At 42.2% G+C, this 26,723-nt stretch overlaps 1 protein-coding gene across 1 annotated transcript in view; it reads left to right on the top strand.

The window, feature by feature from the left end:
• Positions 1-20,308, top strand: part of LOC134484121 (phosphatidylinositol 4,5-bisphosphate 3-kinase catalytic subunit alpha isoform-like) — a 57,796-nt gene extending 37,488 nt beyond the window's left edge. The window contains 4 exon segments of the mRNA XM_063280516.1: positions 16,703-17,132; positions 17,135-17,547; positions 17,582-19,209; positions 19,211-20,308. Of these exon segments, the coding sequence (XP_063136586.1) occupies positions 16,703-17,132; positions 17,135-17,547; positions 17,582-19,209; positions 19,211-19,967 (3,228 nt within the window). The 3' untranslated portion in view covers positions 19,968-20,308.
• Positions 20,309-26,723: the final 6,415 nt, after the last annotated feature.

Raw genomic sequence — 26,723 nt, 5'->3', positions numbered from 1 at the left:
CCATTGGTCTATCTGTCTGTCTCTGTACCAATACCATGCAGTTTTTATCACTATTGCTCTGTAATACTGCTTGAGTTCAGGGATAGTGATTCCCCCAGAAGTCCTTTTATTGTTGAGGATAGTTTTAGCTATCCTGGGTTTTGTGTTATTCCAGATGAATTTGCAAATTGTTCTGTCTAACTCTTTGAAGAATTGGATTTGTACTTTGATGGGGATTGCATTGAATCTGTAGATCGCTTTTGGTAAAATGGCCATTTTTACTATATTAATCCTGCCAATCCAGGAGCATGGGATATCTTTCTATCTTCTGAAGACTTCTTCAATTTCTTTCTTCAGAGTCTTGAAGTTCTTATTGTACAAATCTTTTACTTGCTTGGTTAAAGTCACACCGAGGTACTTTATATTATTTGGGTCTATTATGAAGGGTATCCTTTCCCTAATTTCTTTCTCGGCTTGTTTTTCTTTTGTGTAGAGGAAGGCTACTGATTTATTGGAGTTAATTTTATACCCAGCCACTTTGCTGAAGTTGTTTATCAGCTTTAGTAGTTCTCTGGTGGAACTTTGGGGATCACTTAATTATACTCTTATATCATCTGCAAATAGTAATATTTTGACTTCTTCTTTTCCGATCTGTATCCCCTTGACCTCATTTTGTTGTCTGATTGCTCTGGCTAGAACTTCAAGAACTATATTGAATAAGTAGAGAGAGAGTGGGCAGCCTTGTCTAGTCCCTGATTTTAGTGGGATTGCTTCAAGTTTCTCTCCATTTAGTTTAATGTTAGCAACTGGTTTGCTGTATATGGCTTTTACTATGTTTAGGTATGGGCCTTGAATTCCTATTCTTTCCAGGACTTTTATCATGAAGGGGTGTTGAATTTTGTCAAATGCTTTCTCAGCATCTAATGAAATGATCATGTGGTTTGTTCTTTGAGTTTGTTTATATAATGGATGACGTTGATGGTTTTCCATATATTAAACCATCCCTGCATGCCTGGGATGAAGCCTACTTGATCATGGTGGATGATTGTTTTGATGTGCTCTTGGATTCAGTTTGCCAGAATTTTATTGAGTATTTTTGCGTCGATATTCATAAGGGAAATTGTTCTGAAGTTCTCTTTCTTTGTTGTGTCTTTGTGTGGTTTAGGTATAAGAGTAATTGTGGCTTCGTAGAAGGTATTCGGTAGTGATCCATCTGTTTCAATTTTGTGGAATAGTTTGGATAATATTGGTATGAGGTCTTCTATGAAGGTCTGATAGAATTCTACACTAAACCCGTCTGGACCTGGGCTCTTTTTGGTTGGGAGACCTTTAATGACTGCTTCTATTTCCTTAGGAGTTATGGGGTTGTTTAACTGGTTTATCTGTTCCTGATTTAACTTTGGTACCTGGTATCTGTCTAGGAAATTGTCCAAATCCTGCAGATTTTCAAATTTTGTTGAATATAGGCTTTTATAGTAAGATCTGATGATTTTTTTAATTTCCTCTGAATCTGTAGTTATGTCTCCCTTTTCATTTCTGATTTTGTTAATTTGGATACACTCTCTGTGTCCCCTCGTTAGTCTGGCTAAGGGTTGATCTATTTTGTTGATTTTCTCAAAGAACCAACTTTTGGTTCTGTTGATTCTTTCTATGGTCCTTTTTGTTTCTACTTGGTTGATTTCAGCTCTGAGTTTGATTATTTCCTGCCTTCTACTCCTCCTGGGTGTATTTGCTTCTTTTTGTTCTAGAGCTTTTAAGTGTGCTGTCAAGCTGCTGACATATGCTCTTTCCTGTTTCTTTCTGCAGGCACTCAGCGCTATGAGTTTTCCTCTTAGCACAGCTTTCATTGTGTCCCATAAGTTTGGGTATGTTGTACCGTCATTTTCATTAAATTCTAAAAAGTCTTTAATTTCTTTCTTTATTTCTTCCTTGACCAGGTTATCATTGAGTAGAGCATTGTTCAATTTCCACGTATATGTGGGCATTCTTCCCTTATTGTTATTGAAGACCAGTTTTAGGACGTGGTGGTCCGATAGCATGCATGGGATTATTTCTATCTTTCTGTACCTGTTGAGGCCCGTTTTTTGACCAATTATATGGTCAATTTTGGAGAAAGTACCATGACGAGCTGAGAATAACTTATATCCTTTTGCTTTAGGATAGAATTTTCTATAAATATCTGTTAAGTCCATTTGGCTCATGACTTCTCTTAGTCTGTCTACATCTCTGTTTAATTTCTGTTTCCATGATCTGTCCATTGATGAGAGTGGGGTGTTGAAATCTCCTAATATTATTGTGTAAGGTGCAATGTGTGTTTTGAGCTTTAGTAAGGTTTCTTTTACGCATGTAGTTGCCCTTGTATTTGGGGCATAGATATTTAGGATTGAGAGTTCATCTTGGTGGATTTTTCCTTTCATGCATATGAAGTGTCCTTCCTTATCTTTTTTGATGAATTTTAGTTGAAAATTGATTTTATTTGATATTAGAATGGCTACTCCAGCTTGCTTCTTCTGACCATTTGCCTGGAAAGTTGTTTTCCAGCCTTTCACTCTGAGGTAGTCTTTGTCTTTGTCTCTGAGGTGTGTTTCCTGTAGGCAGCAGAATGCAGGGTCCTCGTTCTGTATCCAGTTTGTTAATCTATGTCTTTTTATTGGGGAGTTGAGGCCATTGATGTTGAGAGATATTAAGCAATAGTGATTATTGCTTCCAGTTATATTCATATTTGGATGTGAGGTTATGTTTGTGTGCTTTTCTTTTCTTTGTTTTGTTGCCAAGATGATTAGTTTCTTGTTTCGTTTAGGGTATAGCTTGCCGCTTTATGTTGGGCTTTACCATTTATTATCCTTTGTAGTGCTGGATTTGTAGAAAGATATTATGTAAATTTGGATTTGTCATGGAATATCTTGGTTTCTCCCTCTATGTTAATTGAGAGTTTTGCAGGATACAGTAACCTGGGCTGGCATTTGTGTTCTCTTAGGGTCTGTATGACATCTGTCCTGGATCTTCTGGCTTTCATAGTTTCTGGTGAATAGTCTGGTGTAATTCTGAGAGGTCTGCCTTTATATGTTACTTGACCTTTTTCCCTTACTGCTTTTAATATTCTTTCTTTATTTTGTGTGTTTGGTGTTTTGACTATTATGTGACGGGAGGTGTTTCTTTTCTGGTCCAATCTATTTGGAGTTCTGTAGGCTTCTTGTATGCCTATGGGTATCTCTTTTTTTAGGTTAGGGAAGTTTTCTTCTATGATTTTGATGAAGATATTTACTGGTCCTTTGAGCTGGGAGTCTTCACTCTCTTCTATACCTATTATCCTTAGGTTTGATCTTCTCATTGAGTCCTGGATTTCCTGTATGTTTTGGACCAGTAGCTTTTTCTGCTTTACATTATCTTTGACATCGTTGAGTCAATGATTTCTATGGACTCTTCTGCTCCTGAGATTCTCTCTTCCATCTCTTGTATTCTGTTGGTGAATATCGTATCTACAGCTCCTTGTCTCCTCTTTTGGTGTTCTATATCCAGGGTTGTTTCCATGTGTTCTTTCTTGTTTGCTTCTATTTCCATTTTTATTTCCTTCAACTGTTTGATTGTGTTTTCCTGGAATTCTTTCAGGGATTTTTGTGACTCCTCTCTATGGGCTTCTACTTGTTTATTTATGATTTCCTGGAATTCTTTCAGGGATTTTTTGCGATATCTCTCTGTAGGCTTCTACTTGTTCTTCACGTCTTTCTTGAAGTCCTCCAACATCATGATCAAATATGATTTTGAAACTAGATCTTGCTTTTCTGGTGTGTTTGGATATTCCATGTTTGCTTTGGTGGGAGAATTGGGCTCCGATGATGCCATGTAGTCTTGGTTTCTGTTGCTTGGCTTCCTGCACTTGCCTCTCGCCATCAGATTATCTCTAGTGTTACTTTGTTCTGCTATTTCTGACAGTGGCTAGACTGTCCTATAAGCCTGTGTGTCAGGAGTGTTGTAGACCTGTTTTCCTGTTTTCTTTCAGCCAGTTATGGGGACAGATTGTTCTGCTTTCAGGCTTGTAGTTTTTCCTATCTACAGGCCTTCAGCTGTTCCTGTGGGCCTGTGTCTGGTGTTCACCAGGCAGGTCACTTGCAGCAGAAAAGTTGGTCTTACCTGTGGTCCCGAGGCTCAAGTTTGCTCGTGGGATGCTGCCTATGAGCTCTCCGTGGTGGTAGCCACCAGGAAGATCTGCGCCACCCTTTCCGGGAGCCTCCGTGCACCAGGGTTCCAGATGGTGTTTGGTGTTTTCCTCTGGCGTCAGAGATGTGTGCAGAGTGCAGGCTCTTCTGGTTTCCCAGGCGTGTCTGCCTCTCTGTAGGTTTAGCTCTCCCTCCCACGGGATTTGGGTGCAGAGAACTGTTTATCTGGTCTGTCCCTTCAGGTTCTGGCGGTGTCTCAGGTGCAGGGGTCCTGCCGCTCCTGGGCCCTCCCCCACAGGAACCCAGAGGCCGTATACACTTTCCTCTTGGGCCAGGGATGTGAGCAGGGGTGGGCAGTGTTTGTGGTCTCTTCCGCTCTGCAGCCTCAGGAGTGCCCACCTGACCAGGTGGTGACGTCTCTCTCCCATGGGGTCTGGGGGCAGAGAGCTGCTGCCGGCCCAGATCTGCGGGTTTGGGACTCCCAGTAAACACAGGAAGTGCCCGGTCCTAGAGGAATTTTGCCTCTGTGTGTCCTGAGTTCACCAGGCAGGTCTCTTGCAGCAGAAAAGTTGGTCTTACCTGTGGTCCCGAGGCTCAAGTTTGCTCGTGGAGTGCTGCCTACGAGCTCTCTGCGGCAGCAGCAACCAGGAAGATCTGCGCCGCTCTTTCCGGGAGCCTCCGTGCACCAGGGTTCCAGATGGCGTTTGGTGTTTTCCTCTGGCGTCTGGATGTGCACAGAGTGCAGTCTCTTCTGGTTTCCCAGGCGTGTCCGCCTCTCTGAAGGTTTAGCTCTCCCTCCCACGGGATTTGGGTGCAGAGAACTGTTTATCCGGTCTGTTTCCTTCAGGTTCCGGTGGTGTCTCAGGCAGGGATCCTGCCGCTCCTGGGCCCTCCCCTATGGGAACCCAGAGGCCTTATACAGTTGCCTCTTGGGCCAGGGATGTGGGCAGGGGTGGGCAGTGTTTGTGGTCTTCTCCGCTCTGCAGCCTCAGGAGTGCCCACCTGATCAGGCGGTGAGGTCTCTCCCCCACGGGGTTTGGGAGCAGAGAGCTGCTGCGGGCCGGGATCCGCGGGTGTGGGACTTCCGGTAAACACAGGAAATGCCCGGTCCTAGAGGAATTTTGCCTCTGTGTGTCCTGAGTTCATCAGGCAGGTTTCTTGCAGGGGAAAAGTTGGTCCTACCTGCGGTTCCAAGGCTCAAGTTTGCTCGTGGGGTACTGCCTAAGTCCGCTCCGCGGTGGCAGCAACCGGGAAGATCTGTGCCGCTCTTTCCGGGAGCCTCCGTGCACCAGGGTTCCAGATGGCGTTTGGTGTTTTCCTCTGGCGTCTGGATGTGCACAGAGTGCAGTCTCTTCTGGTTTCCCAGGCGTGTCCGCCTCTCTGAAGGTTTAGCTCTCCCTCCCACGGGATTTGGGTGCAGAGAACTGTCTATCCGGTCTGTTTCCTTCAGGTTCCGGCGGTGTCTCGGGCGCAGGGGTCCTGCCGCTCCTGGGCCCTCCCCTACGGGAACCCAGAGGCCTTATACAGTTGCCTCTTGGGCCAGGGATGTGGGCAGGGGTGGGCAGTGTTGGTGGTCTCCTCCGCTCTGCAGCCTCAGGAGTGCCCACCTGATCAGGCGGTGAGGTCTCTCTCCCACGGGGTTTGGGAGCAGAGAGCTTTATTGAATTTTTAAATTTACATTTCTAATGTTTTTCCCTTTCCCAGTTGCCCATACATAACCCCCCTATCCTATCCCCCCTCCCCTCTTCTATAAGGGTGATCCCCTCCCAAATCACCACCCCTTCCCAGCGCACCCCTCATTCCTCTCCACTGGGTGGTCCATCCTTGGAAGAACCAAGGGCTTCTCCTTCCATTGGTGCCAACAAGGGTATCCTTTGCTACATGTGCAGCTGGAGCCATAAGTCTGTCAATGTGTTGTCTTTGAGTACTGTTTTCCCCCACCCTGGGAGCACCAGTTGATTGGTATTGTTGATCTTATGGGGTTGCAAAGCCCTTCAGCTCTTTCAATCCTTTCTCTATTTCCTCCAACTGGGATCCCGTTCTCAGTTTGATGGTTCGTTGCTAGCATTCGCATCTGTATTTGCGATGCTCTGCCTCTGCCTCTCTGGAGACAGCTGTATCAGGCTCCTGTCAGCATGCATTTCTTAGCTTCTATGTTGAAAAAATAGAAAGTTATTTTCTTTTTATTGAGTGCTACCAGGAAATGGGGCCTTTAAGAGTATGCTGGTGGTCTGAATGAGAGATGATGCCATAGTCTCAGGCATTTGGACACTTGGTTCCCAGTTAGTGGCACTGTTTAGGGAAGTTTGGGTGGTATAGCCTGGTAAGAGTAAATATGTCACTAGGGAAACTTTGAGATTAAAAACCTTGCCATTTCCAGGTTGCACTCTCTGCTTTGTGCTTGTGGTTCAAGGTATGAGCTTTGACTCTCTGTTTCTGTCTCGATGACTGGTACTTGATGCCATGTCTCTACTCTGCCTTCATGGCTCTTAACCTCCAGAGCCACATGCAAAATAAACCCCTCTCTTCCTTAAGTAGCCTTTGGTCACAATGTTTTATCACAGCAACAGAAATGTAACTAATATAAAGAGGTTTCTCAATGAGAACATCCCTCTATGGTAGTTAATACTAAAGTCAACTTGACAGGATCTAGAGCCACCAAAGAGACCTCTAAGCATGAGAGTGATATGTTTAAACTAAGTTAATTGATGTGGTAAGACCTACCCTAAATATGATCAGCACCAGCCCATGGGCCAGCATCTTGGACTGCATGAAAATGATAAAGCAAGCTGAGTACTCATCCCTCTCTGCTTCCTGAAACCACATGACCAGCTGTGCGTTACTTTTGCTGACATGATTTCCTTCCCTTAAATTGCGAGCCATAAACACACCCTTGCTTCTTTCAGTGGGTGGCACCACTCTCTAGACAGGGGATATAGAATTATATAGGAAGTAATAAGGGAAAAAGCTTTACTTTTGAGTTTCTTTGTTGAATTTTTGCTTAGATTATTTATTGTCAGCTGTGATTGGCATACTAAACATTCACATTATTACTGAACCAGGGACCACCTGGTAGTTCACGTCTTTTAATGTTTGTTTGATAAAATTCAAAACTACAGCTTTCAGTGCATACATATTTACAATTACTATATCTTTTTGCTAAATCATTCCTTCTTTAGCTCTTCTAATTTTAGTTGGAAATATACTTCAGCATAGCTGTCTTGTTCTTGGTATTTGTTTGAGTGATAGATTGCCATCCATTCTTTAACTCTCAGTCTGTGGATGTCTTAATTAATATGCTATAGCTTTTGAATCATTTTTTCAATTCAGTCAGCCAGACTCTATCTCCTTATTGGTGACTTGAGCCAATTTAAATTTATGTTTTTGGGCTGGAGGGGTGGCTTAGCAGTTAGAACCACTTGTTGTTTTTTGCAAAGGACCAAGTTTCAGTTTCCAGCACCCACAAGAGGTTCATGACTTCCTGTAACTCCATTAAAAAATTAAACTTAATAATTTGTGTATGGGTGTGATGAATATATATACACATATGTACACATGTACGCACATGTGCATGCAGATGTCCATGGAAAAGTTTCAGGCAGTTGTGAATTGCCCAGTGTAAGTGCTAGGAACAGAACTCAGGGGATCTGCCTGTCTCTGCCTCTTCAGTGATGAGATTACAAGCATGTGCTCCCAAATATATCTTTTTTAATTAATTTATTTTATTTTCTGTATATGGGTGTTTTATCTATATATATATATGTATGTTCATCACATGTAGTTAACATAGAGACTGGAAAAGAGTATTTATTCCTTGGAACTGAAGTTCCAGACAATTTTTAACTGCCATATGGGTACTGGGAATTAAGCCTGGGTCTTTGGAAGAGCAACAAGTGCTGTTAACCACTGAGCCACCTATCCAGTCCCACGCTATCTTTAATTTTACTTGTGTTTCTGGTGTCAATTCAGCCCCTGGTCAAAACCCTCTGGTATATAACCAAAAAAATCAAACAAAAGAATCCATAGGTTAGGAGAAACTAAGGCACACATAGAAAATCATCCAATGAAATTGTAACAGAAAAATAAGTCAAGTCTTGAGAAAGAACTAGGCATTCAAGTATAAGAGACATTTAGAACATTAACTAGAGAAGAACTTCTCCATGGATATTATTGAGAAATGTATAGTTATTCTTTTTAAATTTGTGGGTTTTCCTGGTTGGCTGGACTATTATTTGTTCCTTATTTTCTCTCCTATTAGCATCCAGGCTTATTCATATACTGTGTTGGACATGATGGACTTCTTCATAGCTCTCCTTTGTATAGCTACTCCTCTCAGGAAATAAATCCTTCCTGTTAAATTGTAATTCAAACTGTCTTTCTTCCTACTATGTGTATATACAGTATAAGTATTTTTTAAAGTATTTTTTCTACGCTAGTTTGGTGGCCATGAACTGACTTAGTTTGTGCTGGCCTTGAAATGTCCTTATTTTCTGTCAAGTTTAAAAATAGCTTTGCTGGATATAACAATCTTGGCTGACAGTTATTTGCCTTTAGGGCTTGAAATATACTATTCCATGATGTCCTGGCTCTGAGTTCTGATGAGAGATTTGACACTATTGTGACATTTCTGACTTTGAAGGTTAGTTGGCAATTTTGTCTTATAACTTTTAATTTTCTTTGCTTTGTATTTTTAACATTTTGACTATAATATGTCATTTATTGGTATTTATACATCACCAATGACCATAAAATGAAAACTGACAAAACTGGCACAAAGTGTGCTATGAAGTTAAAAATTATTTAGGGTCCTTCCTAATCACCTGTCAGGGAGATGCTATACGTTAAGAGAAAACACAATGATCATGGCAGTGTCCAGGCAACAATGAGCTGGTTCAATAGACTAGCACTGAGGTAGATTCATTATTTACCTGTGCACTCCTATTGCGGGCTCTAGGGTGAGTTGGCAAGAAGATGTGCATTTCAAAGTCTAGCGAAAAAAGAAGAGCACTAACTCTTAAAACATTGACTCATGGGATAAGCACTCTAGGATAACTTATGGCTTAGATATGTGGACTATGTAACTGAAGGGTATTAGGTTGATCATAATTCAAGTTCATGGACTGCAGAGATAGAGAGAAACATTTGTTTGTCCTGTTCTACCATCTCTGCAGTCAGGGACCTCACAAAGGACGCATGATTAAGTCCCTTTTGCCTTGAGTCTGATTTATTCCTTGGAGATTTGTATGTTTTAATCTTCCTAGCTAGCAGGGGACAATGAACTCTAGGAGGGAGCATGGTCTGATTTCTACAAACAGTGAAATATGGTCACAAAAAGAGACTATTTTTTTTTATTAACTTGAGTATTTCTTATATACATTTCGAGTGTTATTCCCTTTCCCGGTTTCCGGGCAAACATCCCCCTCCCCCCTCCCCTTCCTTATGGGTGTTCCCCTCCCAACCCTCCCCCCATTGCCGCCCTCCCCCCCACAGTCTAGTTCACTGGGGGTTCAGTCTTAGCAGGACCCAGGGCTTCCCCTTCCACTGGTGCTCTTACTAGGATATTCATTGCTACGTATGAGGTCAGAGTCCAGGGTCAACCATGTATAGTCTTTAGGTAGTGGCTTAGTCCCTGGAAGCTCTGGTTGCTTGGCATTGTTGTACATATGGGGTCTCGAGCCCCTTCAAGCTCTTCCAGTTCTTTTTCTGATTCCTTCAACGGGGGTCCTATTCTCAGTTCAGTGGTTTGCTGCTGGTATTCGCCTCCGTATTTGCTGTATTCTGGATGTGTCTCTCAGGAGCGATCTACATCCGGCTCCTGTCAGTCTGCACTACTTTGCTTCATCCATCTTGTCTAATTGGGTGGCTGTATATGTATGGGCCACATGTGGGGCAGGCTCTGAATGGGTGTTCCTTCAGTCTCTGTTTTAATCTTTGCCTCTCCCTTCCCTGCCAAGGGTATTCTTTTTCCTCATTTAAAGAAGGAGTGAAGCATTCACATTTTGATCATCCGTCTTGAGTTTCGTTTGTTCTAGGGATCTAGGGTAATTCAAGCATTTGGGCTAATAGCCACTTATCAATGAGTGCATACCATGTATGTCTTTCTGTGATTGGGTTAGCTCACTCAGGATGATATTTTCCAGTTCCAACCATTTGCTTATGAATTTCATAAACTCGTTGTTTTTGATAGCTGAGTAATATTCCATTGTGTAGATGTGCCACATTTTCTGTATCCATTCCTCTGTTGAAGGGCATCTGGGTTCTTTCCAGTTTCTGGCTATTATAAATAAGGCTGCGATGAACATAGTGGAGCATGTGTCTCTTTGATATGTTGAGGCATCTTTTGGGTATATGCCCAAGAGAGGTATAGCTGGATCGTCAGGCAGTTCAATGTCCAATTTTCTGAGGAACCTCCAGACTGATTTCCAGAATGGTTTTACCAGTCTGCAATCCCACCAAAAATGGAGGAGTGTTCCTCTTTCTCCACATCCTCGCCAGCATCTGCTGTCACCTGAGTTTTTGATCTTAGCCATTCTGACTGGTGTGAGGTGAAATCTCAGGGTTGTTTTGATTTGCATTTCCCTTATGACTAAAGATGTTGAACATTTCTTTAGGTGTTTCTCAGCCATTCGGCATTCCTCAGCTGTGAATTCTTTGTTTAGCTCTGAACCCCATTTTTTAATGGGGTTATTTGTCTCCCTGCGGTCTAACTTCTTGAGTTCTTTGTATATTTTGGATATAAGGCCTCTATCGGTTGTAGGATTGGGAAAGATCTTTTCCCAATCTGTTGGTTGCCGTTTTTTCCTAACCACAGTGTCCTTTGCCTTACAGAAGCTTTGCAGTTTTATGAGATCCCATTTGTCGATTTTTGATCTTAGAGCATAAGCCATTGGTGTTTTGTTCAGGAAATTTTTTCCAGTGCCCATGTGTTCCAGATGCTTCCCTAGTTTTTCTTCTATTAGTTTGAGTATGTCTGGTTTGATGTGGAGGTCCTTGATCCACTTGGACTTAAGCTTTGTACAGGGTGATAAGCATGGATCGATCTGCATTCTTCTACATGTTGACCTCCAGTTGAACCAGCACCATTTGCTGAAAATGCTATCTTTTTTCCATTGGATGGTTTTGGCTCCTTTGTCAAAAATCAAGTGCCCATAGGTGTGTGGGTTCATTTCTGGGTCTTCAATTCTATTCCATTGGTCTATTTGTCTGTCTCTGTACCAATACCATGCAGTTTTTATCACTATTGCTCTGTAATACTGCTTGAGTTCAGGGATAGTGATTCCCCCTGAAGTCCTTTTATTGTTGAGGATACCTTTAGCTATCGTGGGTTTTTTGTTATTCCAGATGAATTTGCAAATTGTTCCGTCTAACTCTTTGAAGAATTGGATTGGTATTTTGATGGGGATTGCATTGAATCTGTAGATTGATTTTGGTAAAATGGCCATTTTTACTATATTAATCCTGCCAATCCAGGAGCATGGGAGATCTTTCCATCCTCTGAAGTCTTCTTCAATTTCTTTCCTCAGTGTCTTGAATTTCTTATTGTACAGATCTTTTACTTGCTTGGTTAAAGTCACACCGAGGTACTTTATATTATTTGGGTCTATTATGAAGGGTGTCGTTTCCCTAATTTCTTTCTCGGCTTGTTTCTCTTTTGTATAGAGGAAGGCAACTGATTTATTTGAGTTAATTTTATACCCAGCCACTTTGCTGAAGTTGTTTATCAGCTTTAGTAGTTCTCTGGTGGAACTTTTGGGATCACTTAAATATACTATCATATCATCTGCAAATAGTGATATTTTGACCTCTTCTTTTCCGATCTGTATCCCCTTGACCTCCTTTTGTTGTCTGATTGCTCTGGCTAGAACTTCAAGAACTATATTGAAAAAGTAGGGAGAGAGTGGGCAGCCTTGTCTAGTCCCTGATTTTAGTGGGATTGCTTCAAGTTTCTCTCCATTTAATTTACTGTTAGCAACTGGTTTGCTGTATATGGCTTTTACCATGTTCAGGTATGGGCCTTGAATTCCTATTCTTTCCAGGACTTTTATCATGAAGGGGTGTTGAATTTTGTCAAATGCTTTCTCAGCATCTAATGAAATGATCATGTGGTTTTGTTCTTTCAGTTTGTTTATATAATGGATCACGTTGATGGTTTTCCGTATATTAAACCATCCCTGCATGCCTGGGATGAAGCCTACTTGATCATGGTGGATGATTGTTTTGATGTGCTCTTGAATTCGGTTTGCCAGAATTTTATTGAGTATTTTTGCGTCGATATTCATAAGGGAAATTGGTCTGAAGTTCTCTTTCTTTGTTGTGTCTTTGTGTGGTTTAGGTATAAGAGTAATTGTGGCTTCGTAGAAGGTATTCGGTAGTGATCCATCTGTTTCAATTTTGTGGAATAGTTTGGATAATATTGGTATGAGGTCTTCTATGAAGGTTTGATAGAATTCTGCACTAAACACGTCTGGACCTGGGCTCTTTTTGGTTGGGAGACCTTTAATGACTGCTTCTATTTCCTTAGGAGTTATGGGGTTGTTTAACTTGTTTTTCTGTTCCTGATTTAACTTCAGTACCTGGTATCTGTCTAGGAAATTGTCCATTTCCTGTAGATTTTCCAGTTTTGTTGAATATAGGCTTTTATAGTAAGATCTGATGATTTTTTGAATTTCCTCTGAATCTGTAGTTATGTCTCCCTTTTCATTTCTGATTTTGTTAATTTGGATGCACTCTCTGTGTCCTCTCCTTAGTCTGGCTAAGGGTTTATCTATCTTGTTGATTTTCTCAAAGAACCAACTTTTGGTTCTGTTGATTCTTTCTATGGTCCTTTTTGTTTCTACTTGGTTGATTTCATCTCTGAGTTTGATTATTTCCTGCCTTCTACTCTTCTGGGTGTATTTGCTTCTTTTTGTTCTAGAGCTTTTAGGTGTGCTGTCAAGCTGCTGACATCTGCTCTTTCCTGTTTCTTTCTGCAGGCACTCAGCGCTATGAGTTTTCCTCTTAGCACAGCTTTCATTGTGTCCCATAAGTTTGGGTATGTTGTACCTTCATTTTCATTAAATTCTAAAAAGTCTTTAATTTCTTTCTTTATTTCTTCCTTGACCAGGTTATCATTGAGTAGAGCATTGTTCAATTTCCACGTATATGTGGGCATTCTTCCCTTATTGTTATTGAAGACCAGTTTTAGGCCGTGGTGGTCCGATAGCATGCATGGGATTATTTCTATCTTTCTGTACCTGTTGAGGCCCGTTTTTTGACCAATTATATGGTCAATTTTGGAGAAAGTACCATGAGGAGCTGAGAAGAAGATATATCCTTTTGCTTTAGGATAGAATGTTCTATAAATATCCGTTAAGTCCATTTGGCTCATGACTTCTCTTAGTCTGTCTACATCTCTGTTTAATTTTGTTTCCATGATCTGTCCATTGATGAGAGTGGGGTGTTGAAATCTCCCACTATTATTGTGTGAGGTGCAATGTGTGTTTTGAGCTTTAGTAAGGTTTCTTTTACGTATGTAGGTGCCCTTGTATTTGGGGCATAGATATTTAGGATTGAGAGTTCATCTTGGTGGATTTTTCCTTTGATGAATATGAAGTGTCCTTCCTTATCTTTTTTGATGAATTTTAGTTGAAAATTTATTTTATTTGATATTAGAATGGCTACTCCAGCTTGCTTCTTCTGACCATTTGCTTGGAAAGTTGTTTTCTAGCCTTTCACTCTGAGGTAGTGTCTGTCTTTGTCTCTGAGGTGTGTTTCCTGTAGGCAGCAGAATGCAGGGTCCTCGTTGCGTATCCAGTTTGTTAATCTATTTCTTTTTATTGGGGAGTTGAGGCCATTGATGTTGAGAGATATTAAGGAATAGTGATTATTGCTTCCCGTTATATTCATATTTGGATGTGAGGTTATGTTTGTGTGCTTTTCTTCTCTTTGTTTTGTTGCCAAGATGATTAGTTTCTTGCTTCTTCTAGGGTATAGCTTGCCTCCTTATGTTGGGCTTTACCATTTATTATCCTTTGTAGTGCTGGATTTGTAGAAAGATATTGTGTAAATTTGGTTTTGTCATGGACTATCTTGGTTTCTCCATCTATGTTGAGAGTTTTGCAGGATACAGTAACCTGGGCTGGCATTTGTGTTCTCTTAGGGTCTGTATGACATCAGTCCAGGATCTTCTGGCCTTCATAGTTTCTGGTGAAAAGTCTGGTGTGATTCTGATAGGTCTGCCTTTATATGTTACTTGACCTTTTTCCCTTACTGCTTTTAATATTCTTTCTTTATTTTGTGCATTTGGTGTTTTGACAATTATGTGACGGGAGGTGTTTCTTTTCTGGTCCAATCTATTTGGAGTTCTGTAGGCTTCTTGTATGCCTATGGGTATCTCTTTTTTTAGGTTAGGGAAGTTTTCTTCTATGATTTTGATGAAGATATTTTCTGGTCCTTTGAGCTGGGAGTCTTCACTCTCTTCTATACCTATTATCCTTAGGTTTGATCTTCTCATTGAGTCCTGGATTTCCTGTATGTTTTGGACAAGTAGCTTTTTCTGCTTTACATTATCTTTGACAGTTTAGTCAATGATTTCTATGGACTCTTCTGCTCCTGAGATTCTCTCTTCCATCTCTTGTATTCTGTTGGTGAAGCTTGTATCTACAGCTCCTTGTCTCTTCTTTTGGTTTTCTATATCCAGGGTTGTTTCCATGTTTTCTTTCTTGATTGCTTCTATTTCCATTTTTAATTCCTTTAACTGTTTGATTGTGTTTTCCTGGAATTCTTTCAGGGATTTTTGTGACTCCTCTCTATGGGCTTCTACTTGTTTATTTATGATTTCCTGGAATTCTTTCAGGGATTTTTGTGACTCCTCTCTATGGGCTTCTACTTGTTTAATTATGTTTTCCTGGAATTCTTCAGGCATTTTTGTGATTCCTCTCTGTAGGCTTCTACTTGTTCTCTAAGGGAGTTCTTCACGTCTTTCTTGAAGTCCTCCAGCCTCATGATCAAATATGATTGTGAAACTAGATCTTGCTTTTCTGGTGTGTTTGGACATTCCATGTTTGTTTTGGTGGGAGAATTGGGCTCCCATGATGCCGTGTAGTCTTGGTTGCTGTTGCTTGGGTTCCTGCACTTGCCTCTCGCCATCAGATTATCTCTAGTGTTACTTTGTTCTGCTATTTCTGACAGTGTCTAGACTGTCCTATAAGCCTGTGTGTCAGGAGTGCTGTAGTCCTGTTTTCCCCTCTTTCATTCAGTTATGGGGACAGAGTGTTCTGCTTTCGGGCGTGTAGTTTTTCCTCTCTACAGGTCTTCAGCTGTTCCTGTGGGCCTGTGTCTTGAGTTCACCAGGCAGGTCACTTGCAGCAGAAAAGTTGGTCTTACCTCTGGTCCTGAGGCTCCAGTTCGCTGGCTAGGTGCTGCCCTCGGGCTCTCTGTGGCGGCAGCAACCAGGAAGATCTGTGCCGCCCTTTCCGGGAGCTTCAGTGCATCAGGGTTCCAGATGGCCTTTGGTGTTTTCCTCTGGCGTCCGAGATGTATGTGCAGAGAGCAGTCTCTTCTAGTTTCCCAGGCTTGTCTGCCTCTCTGAAGGTTTAGCTCTCCCTCCCACGGGATTTGGGTGCAGAGAACTGTTTATCTGGTCTGTTTCCTTCAGGTTTTGGCGGTGCCTCAGGCAGGGGTCCTTCCGCTCCTGGGCCCTCCCCCACGGGAGCCCAGAGGCCTTATACAGTTTCCTCTTGGGCCAGGGATGTGGGCAGGGGTGGGCAGTGTTGGTTGTCTCTTCCGCTCTGCAGCCTCAGGAGTGCCCACCTGACCAGGCGGTTGGGTGTCTCTCTCACGGGGTCTGGGAGCAGAGAGCTGCTGCAGGCCGGGATCCGAGACTATTTTTATTTTATGCACCTTGGTATGTTTTTGCCTGCATGTACATCTGTGTTAAGTTGTCAGATCTTGGAGTTACAGGCAGTTTGAGCTGCCATGTGGGTGCTGGGAATTGAACCAGAATCCTCTGGAAGAACAGTCAGTACTCTTAACTGCTGAGCCATCACACTAGCTCAAAATGCTCATAATTTAACATTTTCATCTTTTTGTTTGTGTTTTTGTATAAAAATATAGAATAAAATTTTCTGGGAAAGGTAAGTAGAGAAAGAGACCCAAAAGGATAGGAGACATTGAAGTTGAGACTCTGGCTTCCTAGAGCTGACTAGGGACGCAGAATCAGGGCAGCGCCTATTCTTCTGGAGTAGGTAGTCAGACATTGGTCTCTGGGACAGAGGTTATAATCTAGATGTGCACATCACAAGGACATCAAGCAATCAAGTCTATGTAGTGTGTTGAACAAACAGGTAAATTGAGTCAGAAGGTGGGCTAGAGAAGGATGTGGAGATAAAAGGATCAAAACAGTAGTTTAAGAAATAATTTGGGCGCGGCGGCCGAGGCTGAGGCTGGGGCTGGGGCGGCCGGCGAGGCAGCGCTCGGGCCCGGCCGGGCAGCTCCGCAGCGGCGGGGGAGAGGGCCCGGGAGGCGGGCGCCGCGCTGACAGCCATATTTCTGACTCCATAAAGCAGTTTTCTATGTAAAGTTTGCAGAGGGTCAGAACAATTCCTCCACGACCATCTTCGGGTGAACTGTGGGGCATCCACTTGATGCCCCCACGAATCCTAGTGGAATGTTTACTCCCAAATGGAATGATAGTGACTTTAGAATGCCTCCGTGAGGCCACACTAGTCACCATCAAGCATGAACTGTTCAAAGAGGCCAGGAAATACCCTCTCCATCAGCTTCTGCAAGATGAATCATCTTACATTTTCGTAAGTGTTACCCAAGAAGCAGAAAGGGAAGAATTTTTCGATGAAACAAGACGGCTTTGTGACCTTCGGCTTTTTCAACCCTTTTTAAAAGTAATTGAGCCAGTAGGCAACCGTGAAGAAAAGATCCTCAACCGAGAAATTGGTTTTGTTATTGGCATGCCAGTGTGTGAATTTGATATGGTTAAAGATCTAGAAGTCCAAGACTTCCGAAGAACATTCTGAATGTTTGCAAAGAAGCCGTGGGCCTGCGGGATCTCAACTCGCCTCATAGCAGAGCAATGTATGTCTACCCTCCAAATGTCGAGTCTTCCCCAGAACTGCCAAAGCACATCTACAACAAGTTAGATAAAGGACAAATCATAGTGGTGATTTGGGTGATAGTCTCTCCAAACAACGACAAGCAGAAGTACACTCTGAAGATCAACCATGACTGCGTGCCAGAGCAAGTCATTGCTGAGGCCATCAGGAAGAAGACCCGGAGCATGTTGCTGTCCTCGGAGCAGCTGAAACTCTGTGTCTTAGAATACCAGGGCAAGTACATTCTCAAAGTGTGTGGCTGTGATGAGTACTTCCTAGAGAAGTACCCTCTGAGTCAGTACAAGGAGAGAAGACCCTTGTGCGAAGTAGCTTCTCCCCTCACTCTGTGATCTCTTACAGTACATAAGAAGCTGTATAATGCTGGGGAGGATGCCCAACTTGATGCTGATGGCCAAGGAGAGCCTGCACTCTCAGCTGCCGATCGATAGCTTCACAATGCCATCCTACTCCAGGCGCATTTCCACAGCGACACCCTATATGAACGGGGAGACTGCTACGAAATCTCTCTGGGTTATAAATAGCGCGCTCAGAATAAAAATTCTGTGTGCAACCTATGTAAATGTAAATATTCGAGACATTGATAAGATCTATGTTCGAACAGGTATCTACCATGGAGGAGAATCCTTATGTGACAATGTGAATACTCAAAGAGTCCCTTGTTCCAATCCTAGGTGGAATGAATGGCTGAATTATGATATATACATTCCTGATCTTCCTCGTGCTGCCCGCCTTTGCCTTTCAATCTGCTCTGTTAAAGGCCGAAAGGGTGCTAAGGAGGAGCACTGTCCGTTGGCCTGGGGAAACATAAACTTGTTTGATTATACAGACACCCTAGTGTCCGGGAAAATGGCTTTGAATCTCTGGCCTGTACCACATGGGTTGGAAGATCTGCTGAACCCTATTGGTGTTACTGGGTCAAATCCAAATAAAGAAACTCCATGCTTAGAGTTGGAGTTTGATTGGTTCAGCAGTGTGGTGAAGTTTCCAGATATGTCTGTGATCGAAGAGCATGCCAATTGGTCTGTGTCCCGAGAAGCCGGATTCAGTTACTCTCATACAGGACTGAGTAACAGACTAGCCAGAGACAATGAGTTAAGAGAAAATGACAAGGAACAGCTCTGAGCACTTTGTACCCGGGACCCACTGTCTGAAATCACTGAACAAGAGAAAGACTTCCTATGGAGCCACAGACACTACTGTGTAACTATTCCTGAAATCCTACCCAAATTGCTTCTGTCTGTCAAGTGGAATTCCAGAGATGAAGTGGCCCAGATGTACTGCTTAGTAAAAGATTGGCCTCCAATCAAACCAGAGCAAGCCATGGAGCTCCTGGACTGTAACTACCCAGACCCCATGGTTCGGAGCTTTGCTGTCCGGTGCTTGGAAAAATACTTAACAGATGACAAACTTTCTCAGTACCTCATCCAGCTTGTACAGGTCTTAAAATATGAACAGTATTTGGATAACCTGCTTGTGAGATTTTTACTCAAGAAAGCACTGACAAATCAAAGGATTGGCCATTTTTTCTTTTGGCATTTAAAATCTGAGATGCACAATAAGACTGTCAGTCAGAGGTTCAGCCTGCTGTTGGAGTCCTACTGCCGTGCCTGTGGGATGTATCTGAAGCACCTGAACAGACAGGTAGAGGCCATGGAGAAGCTCATCAATCTAACTGACATCCTCAAGCAAGAGAAGAAGGATGAGACACAGAAGGTACAGATGAAGTTCTTGGTTGAACAGATGAGACAGCCAGATTTCATGGATGCTTTGCAGGGTTTTCTGTCCCCTCTAAATCCTGCTCATCAACTAGGAAACCTCAGGCTTGAAGAGTGTCGAATTATGTCCTCTGCAAAAAGGCCACTGTGGTTGAATTGGGAGAACCCAGACATCATGTCAGAGCTACTGTTTCAGAACAATGAGATCATCTTTAAAAATGGCGATGACTTACGGCAAGACATGTTAACCCTTCAGAATCATGGAGAACATCTGGCAAAACCAAGGCCTTGACCTTCGCATGCTACCTTATGCCTGTCTATCCATTGGGGACTGTGTGGGTCTCATCGAGGTGGTGAGAAACTCTCACACCATCATGCAGATTCAGTGCAAAGGAGGCCTGAAGGGGGCACTGCAGTTCAACAGGCACACGCTGCATCAGTGGCTCAAGGACAAGAACAAGGGCAAGATATATGACGCAGCCATTGACCTGTTCACTTGGTCCTGCGCTGGGTACTGCGTGGCAACCTTTATCTTGGGAATTGGAGACCGGCACAACAGCAACATCATGGTGAAAGATGACGGACAGCTGTTTCATATAGATTTTGGGCACTTTTTGGATCACAAGAAGAAAAAATTTGGCTATAAACGGGAACGCGTGCCGTTTGTTTTGACGCAGGATTTCTTAATAGTGATTAGTAAAGGAGCACAAGAGTACACAAAGACCAGAGAGTTTGAGAGGTTTCAGGAGATGTGTTACAAGGCGTACCTAGCAATTCGGCAGCATGCCAATCTCTTCATCAACCTTTTCTCCATGATGCTTGGCTCCGGAATGCCAGAACTGCAGTCTTTTGATGATATTGCATATATTCGAAAGACTCTAGCCTTAGACAAAACTGAGCAAGAGGCTCTGGAGTATTTCACAAAGCAAATGAATGACGCACATCATGGTGGCTGGACAACAAAAATGGACTGGATCTTCCACACCATCAAGCAGCATGCATTGAACTGAGATGGCAGCTGGGGACTGCGAGCTGGTGCCTGGCTTCTCCACTGCATGGCAGTGAGTGGCAGCAGGCACACGGTGGCATGGGATGGCACAGTCAGGAACAACATCAGGACTCGAGCAAGAACATAAACAACGTGCTCTATAATTGAAACACTGTACACGCAAACAGGGTTTGATAGCACTAAACTAGTTCATTTCAAAATTCAGCTTTAGAATAATGAGCAATTTCATGTTATGCCTTAAGTCCAAAAAAAGGTAAACTTTGAAGATTGTTTGTATCTTTTTTTAAAAAAACAAAACAAAACAAAAATCCCCAAAATACATACAAATGATGGAGACGAAAAGAGAATGCTGTTGTTTGTCTGCCAGTGTTCTGTCCAAGATGTGGACACCCAAGCTGACTGCTGTAGGCCCGAGTAAGCTGAAGCTTATATTAAGTTACATGAAATTGAAGAAGAATGAAAATTCTGATTTTCCCAATGCTGTTCAGACTTATGATTGGAAGTGGGTATTTTGACTCCCTGCTTAATGAGGAACAACTTTTGGGGTGAAGGGATTTGCTTTTTGCTTTGAACAAACAACCCTTCGATGGACTTGGGGTCTCACCTGCGGTTTTGAAAGCAGTCACGAATGATACCTGCAGACAGCTGTGTTTTTGTTGGGTTTTGTTTTTTTGTTGTTTTTCTCTCTGGACAGTATTTACAAGGATCTGACTTATTTCCTAGGGAAATTCTGGGCTCGCGTCAAGTACAGCAGTAACCACAGAGGAGAGGCAGCAGGGAGCTCCTGTTCCTGACTTGTCCAGTATTCACTTTAAGCTGATTGTTTCTCCTTTTGCAATTGAACTGAATACTTTTTTTTATGCATGTTTTCCAGAAAATAGAAGTGAGTATTAATGTTATTAAAAAGATTATTTTTTTATTAAAAAAAAAGAAATAATTTGGCCCTCCAGGTTGCCGCCCTCACTGAGAGCTCAAACTCAGGATACACAGAGGCAAAATTCCTCTGGGACCGGACACTTCCAGTTTTTAGCTGGAGCCCAAACCTCGCTGATCCCAGCCCACAGCTCACTGCTCCCAAACCCCTTGGGAGAGACAGCTAACCGCCTGGACAGGTGGGCACTCCTGAGACTGCAGAACAGGAGAGACCACCAATACTGCCCACCCCTGCTCAAGAAGAAACTGTATAGGGCCTCTGGGAACTGGAAGATAGGGGCACTCAAGTGGCAGGTCCCCTGTGGTCCAGACACCGCCCTTACCTGAAGGGACCCAGTCAACAGCTCCCTGCACCCAAATCACGTGGGAGGGAGAGCTAAACATTCAGAGGAAGCCAGAAGAGACTACACTCTGACCACATTTCTGACTCCAGAGGAAAACACCTAATGCCATCTGGGACCCCAGTACACAGGGCCCCGGGAGAATGTGAGAGAAGGCGGCACAGGCCTTCCTGGTTGCCGCCCTCACTGAGAGCTTAAAAGCAGACCCCCAGGAGCAACTTCAGCCTCGGGACCACAGGTAAGATCAACTTTTCTGCTCCAAGCAACCTGCCTGGTGGACTCAGGACACATGCCCACAGGAACAGCTGAAAACAAGTAGACAGGGAAGAATACACACCTGAAAGCAGAACACTCTGTTCCAATAATTGGCTGAAAGAAAACAGAAAAACAGGTCTACAGCACTCCTGACACACAGGCCTATAGGACAGTCTAGCCACTGTCAGAAATAGCAGAACAAGGTAACACCAGAGACAACCTGATGGCAAGAGGCAAGCACAGGAACCCAAGCAACAGAAACCAAGACTACATGGCATCATCAGAGCCCAATTCTCCCACCAAAGCAAACACTGAATATCCAAACACACCAGAAAAGCAAGATCTTGATTTAAAATCACATTTGATCATGATGATGGAGGACTTCAAGAAAGACATAAAGAACTCCCTTAGAGAAATGCAGGAAAACATGAATAAACAAGTAGAAGCATATAGAGAGGAATCACAAATATCCCTGAAAGAATTCCAGGAAAAAAATCAAACAGGTGAAGGAATTAAAATTAAAAAAGAAGCAATGAAGAAAGCACAAAGGGAGAAAACCCTGGATATAGAAAACCAAAGGAAGAGACAAGGTAGATACAAGCATCACCAACAGAATATAAGAGATAGAAGAGAGAATGTCGGGAGCAGAAGACTCCAAAGAAATCATCGACACAACTGTCAAAGATAACGTAAAACGGGAAAAGCTACTGGTCCAAAACATAGAGGAAATCCAGGACTCAATGAGAAGATCAAACCTAAGGATAATAGGTACAGAAGAGAGTGAAGACTCTCAGCTCAAAGGACCATTAAATATCTTCAACAAAATCATAGAAGAAAACTTCCCGTAACTAAGGAAAGAGATGCCCATAAACATACCAGAAGCCTACAGAATTCCAAATAAATTGGACCAGAAAAGAAACTCCTCCCGTCACATAATTGTCAAAACACAAAATGCACAAAACAAATAATATTAAAAGCAGTAAGGGAAAAAGGTCAAGTAACATATAAAGGCACACCTGTCGGAATCACACCGGACTTCTCACCACAGACTATGAAAGCCAGAAGATCCTGGACAGATGTCATACAGACCCTAAGAGAACACGAATGCCAGCCCAGGTTACTGTATCCAGCAAAACTCTCAATTAACATAGATGGAGAAACCAAGATATTCCATGACAAAACCAAATTTACACATTATCTTTCTACAAATCCAGCCCTTCAAAGGATAATAAATAGTAAGGCCCAACATGAGGAGGCAAGCGACACCCTAGAAAAAGCAAGAAACTAATCGTCATGGAAAAAAACAAAGAGAAGAAAAGCGAAACCTGCGGATCCCGGCCCGCAGCAGCTCTCTGCTCCCAAACCCCATGGGAGAGAGACCTCACCGCCTGGTCAGGTGGGCACTCCTGAGGCTGCAGAGCGGAAGAGACCACAAACACTGCCCACCCCTGCCCACATCCCTGGCCCAAGAGGCAACTGTATAAGGCCTCTGGGTTCCCGTGGGGGAGGGACCAGGAGCGGCAGGACCCCTGCGCCTGAGACACCGCCAGAACCTGAAGGGACAGACCAGATAAGCAGTTCTCTGCACCCAAATCCCGTGGGAGGGAGAGCTAAACCTACAGAGAGGCAGACACGCCTGGGAAACCAGAAGAGACTGCACTCTGCAAACATCTCTGACGCCAGAGGAAAACACCAAATGCCATCTGGAACCCTGGTGTACAGAGGCTCCTGGAAATCCAGGACTACAAAGGATAATAAATGGTAAAGCCCAACATAAGGAGGCAAGCTATACCCTAGAAGAAGCAAGAAACTAATCGTCTTGGCAACAAAACAAAGAGAATGAAAGCACACAAACATAACCTCACATCAAAATATGAATATAAAGGGAAACAATAATCACTATTCCTTAATATCTCTCAATATCAATGGCCTCAACTCCCCAATAAAAAGACATAGATTAACAAACTGGATACAGAACGAGGACCCTGCATTCTGCTGCCTACAGGAAACACACCTCAGAGACAAAGACAGACACTACCTCAGAGTGAAAGGCTGGAAAACAACTTTCCAAGCAAATGGTCAGAAGAAGCAAGCTGGAGTAGCAATTCTAATATCAAATAAAATCAATTTTCAATTAAAAGTCATCAAAAAAGATAAGGAAGGACACTTCATATTCATCAAAGGAAAAATCCACCAAGATGAACTCTCAATCCTCATCTTCGATTGGTTTATATACAAGTGTGCAATTTCTAGGCTTGAAAGTAAAATGATGCTATCTGGTGCTGGATAGAGGAGCCTTATTTTTTATTATGGCAGCTTGCTATTTTTGTAACATGGTGATTTGGTTGAACACAATAAAGTACAGTAGTAACTGATCTCCCCCTCTTCCTGGATGAGTGAGGAGATGATTAAATGTTGATGTCAGCATCCTTGAGCATATTCAGATGAGCTTCTGCTTCTGTTGAAAAGAATGCTGTGTTTGATTGTGGTCCGAAGCTTTGAAGCACTACTTGGCATCTCCTTCCTTGGAGGTCTCACTGTTTAAACATAACAGATTTGATAGCTTGTTGGTAAGGTGAGGTCCAGCTTGTCTCCACTAGGTCATCTTCATGTGAATCCGGTGGTTATACGGTTTTGTTCTAGGGATATTTCATTTTTTTAATAACGGTTTTAGCTGACATTCATGGAGAGAATGAATCCTTAGAACTGTGCCACTAGTGAAAGGAAATCCTGTCTAGAGTATGTTTCTTTACAAAGCTGTGTCACACCATCCTTTGGGCCCTCTGCTGGAAAAGTAGAATCAAGTCTCAAATAATGCCTTTTAAATTGTATCCTCTAGTATTATAGATGTAGGACAGTACTGTATCATACCTCTGTGGATGTAAAATAGCTTGTACCTGCTTTATGATACGTAGTAGTGACCGTGCTTTATCAGAGCTGTTTTTAATGATGTTGCTCAGAATGTTTTCTTTCCAGATGATGATTGAGAAGCTAATTTTTAAAAAAAATGGTGCCAGGTACCACAAGAGTAACAGAACTGTGCTGTTTTCTCGGGTTTTGTTTTTTTACTTTTTTTTTTTAATGGAGTATGCTGGATGTCTCTACAGTTTTGTTCAGATGACTGCAGAACCTGGAAAAGCTGTTGCTGCTGTTGATGCATAACACACTGCTATTATTGGTCTTTTTATATAAATATAAATATATATATACAGATATATAATTTGAATTTTTTGAAACTTTACCTGTGCTGTCAACTTTGGAAAAAAGTATCCCCGTTTACTGTGTTGAGTTGGCACTGTACAGAAATTAACAGCCATATTGGTCTAGAAATGTTGAACTTAAGTTTTTTCCATTTGTACAGGGGTAACACACTGTATTAAATATGTAAGGTCTTATATACGTGGGTTTGATTACAAAAACTAATAAAGTATTCTCTAAATTAAAAAAAATCAATAAAAAAAGAGAAAACAAGAATGAATAGCAGTAGAGAAAAATATTAAAATGAACTAAGGAAAAAGGGAAGAGTTCACCAAGTATTTTTTGAGGCCAGGAAAACCAAAAACAAAATATTCCCAAAGAACATCAAATCAGTTAAATGCAGGCAGTTCAATACCCTGATTAGATGAAGAGGAACTGAAGTCCAATTTGAGATTTAACAAAACCAGAGGACTCAAGGCCATGCTGCTCAAAGTGCTTTGTTGGCATCCTATAAAGCTTTTATTTGGAGAGCTGAGTTCAAAGCTAGAACAGAGAAACTGTGAAAAACATATCATGTATTTCTCATCACAGCAGGTTTTTAGGATACAGAAGGATGTTTGCATAATGTCCTTGAAAGCTCTAAGCTGCATGGCTAAGAAAAGGATAGAAAACATCTTGTCAGTCAGTCCTTGGACAGGTGGAGATCCTCCCTAGGGAGTAGCAAAGATCTATGGATAAGGAGTGCAGGAAGCATGGAGTGTGTGAAAGTCTATTACCTGAATGCTACACCCAGCTCCCTTTCTGTGAACTCATTAGAGTAATAGGAAGTTCATATGATTGCATAAGACAATATATGGGGTTCACAATGGATTGAAAAATGTAGGGAAAATCAAAGTTAGAGTCCTTGCCAGTGATCCCAGAAGGGGAAGAAACCAAGAGAACTAATTAGGCCAGCCCCACAAGAGGAGGATAGTGTTAACTGCGCTTTCTAACTCTGAAGAATTGAGGTGGAATTTTGATGGGGATTGCATTGAATCTGTAGATTGCTTTTGGCAAGATGGCCATTTTTACTATTTTAATCCTGCCAATCCATGAGCATGGAAGATCTTTCCATCTTCTGAGACCTTCCATTTCTTTCTTCAGGGACTTGAAGTTCTTGTCATACAGATCTTTCACTTGCTTTGTTAAAGTCTCACAGAGGTATTTTATATTATTTGGGACTATTGTGAAGGGTGTCATTTCCCTAATTTCTTTCTCAGCCTGTTTATCTTTTGAGTAGAGGAAGGATAATGATTTGTTTGAGTTAATTTTATATCCAGCCACTTTGCTGAAATTGTTTATCAGGTTTAGGAGTTCTCTGGTGGAATTTTTGGGGTCACTTAAATATACTATCATATCATCTGCAAATAGTGATACCTTCACTTCTTCCTTTCCAATTTATATCTCTTTTACTTCCTTTTGTTGTCTGATTGATATGAGGCCTACTGCAAAAAGAGGTTTATACAAATCTACAATGCATAACAACGGACAAATAGAAAAACCAGCCTCAGGTAAAGCAAGTGTCTTCACTTGTGGTCCCCACGAGAGCCTTTAGAAAACAAACTAAGCAGGACAAAAAGCTGTATCTCTGTAAAGGACTTTAGCCATGGCTCTAATACAGAAGAGAAGAAGACTAAAACAAACAAACAAACAAACAACGACAACAACCCCACAAACCTGCTGAGCTCTGTAATTTATTTTTATTAAGCAAATGGTATTTATGTGTAAAAAATCTCTGAAGAAAAATTATTGAGTGAGTGAAGAAATTGAGTGGGATTTTCAAAGAGTTGCTTTTTGTTACAAAGACATAACGACCTTTATTTTAATAGAATAATATGAGAAAAAATTAGGAAGCAGGACGTTATTGGAGGAGAATTACACCTAGTTATCAGAAATCTGCCTGACCAAATATGAACTGTTAGTAATTTTGTGTCCCCGCCAGCGGGGACCCAGTTATTCAGGGTCCCGAAGAGGCTTTCTACCTGTGGGCC

The sequence above is a fragment of the Rattus norvegicus genome, chromosome X (genome assembly GCF_036323735.1).
Source record: "Rattus norvegicus strain BN/NHsdMcwi chromosome X, GRCr8, whole genome shotgun sequence".
Lineage (NCBI taxonomy): Eukaryota > Metazoa > Chordata > Mammalia > Rodentia > Muridae > Rattus > Rattus norvegicus.
The sequence above is the reverse complement of the archived record's forward strand: the minus strand, read 5'-3'. Positions and strand labels throughout refer to the sequence as shown.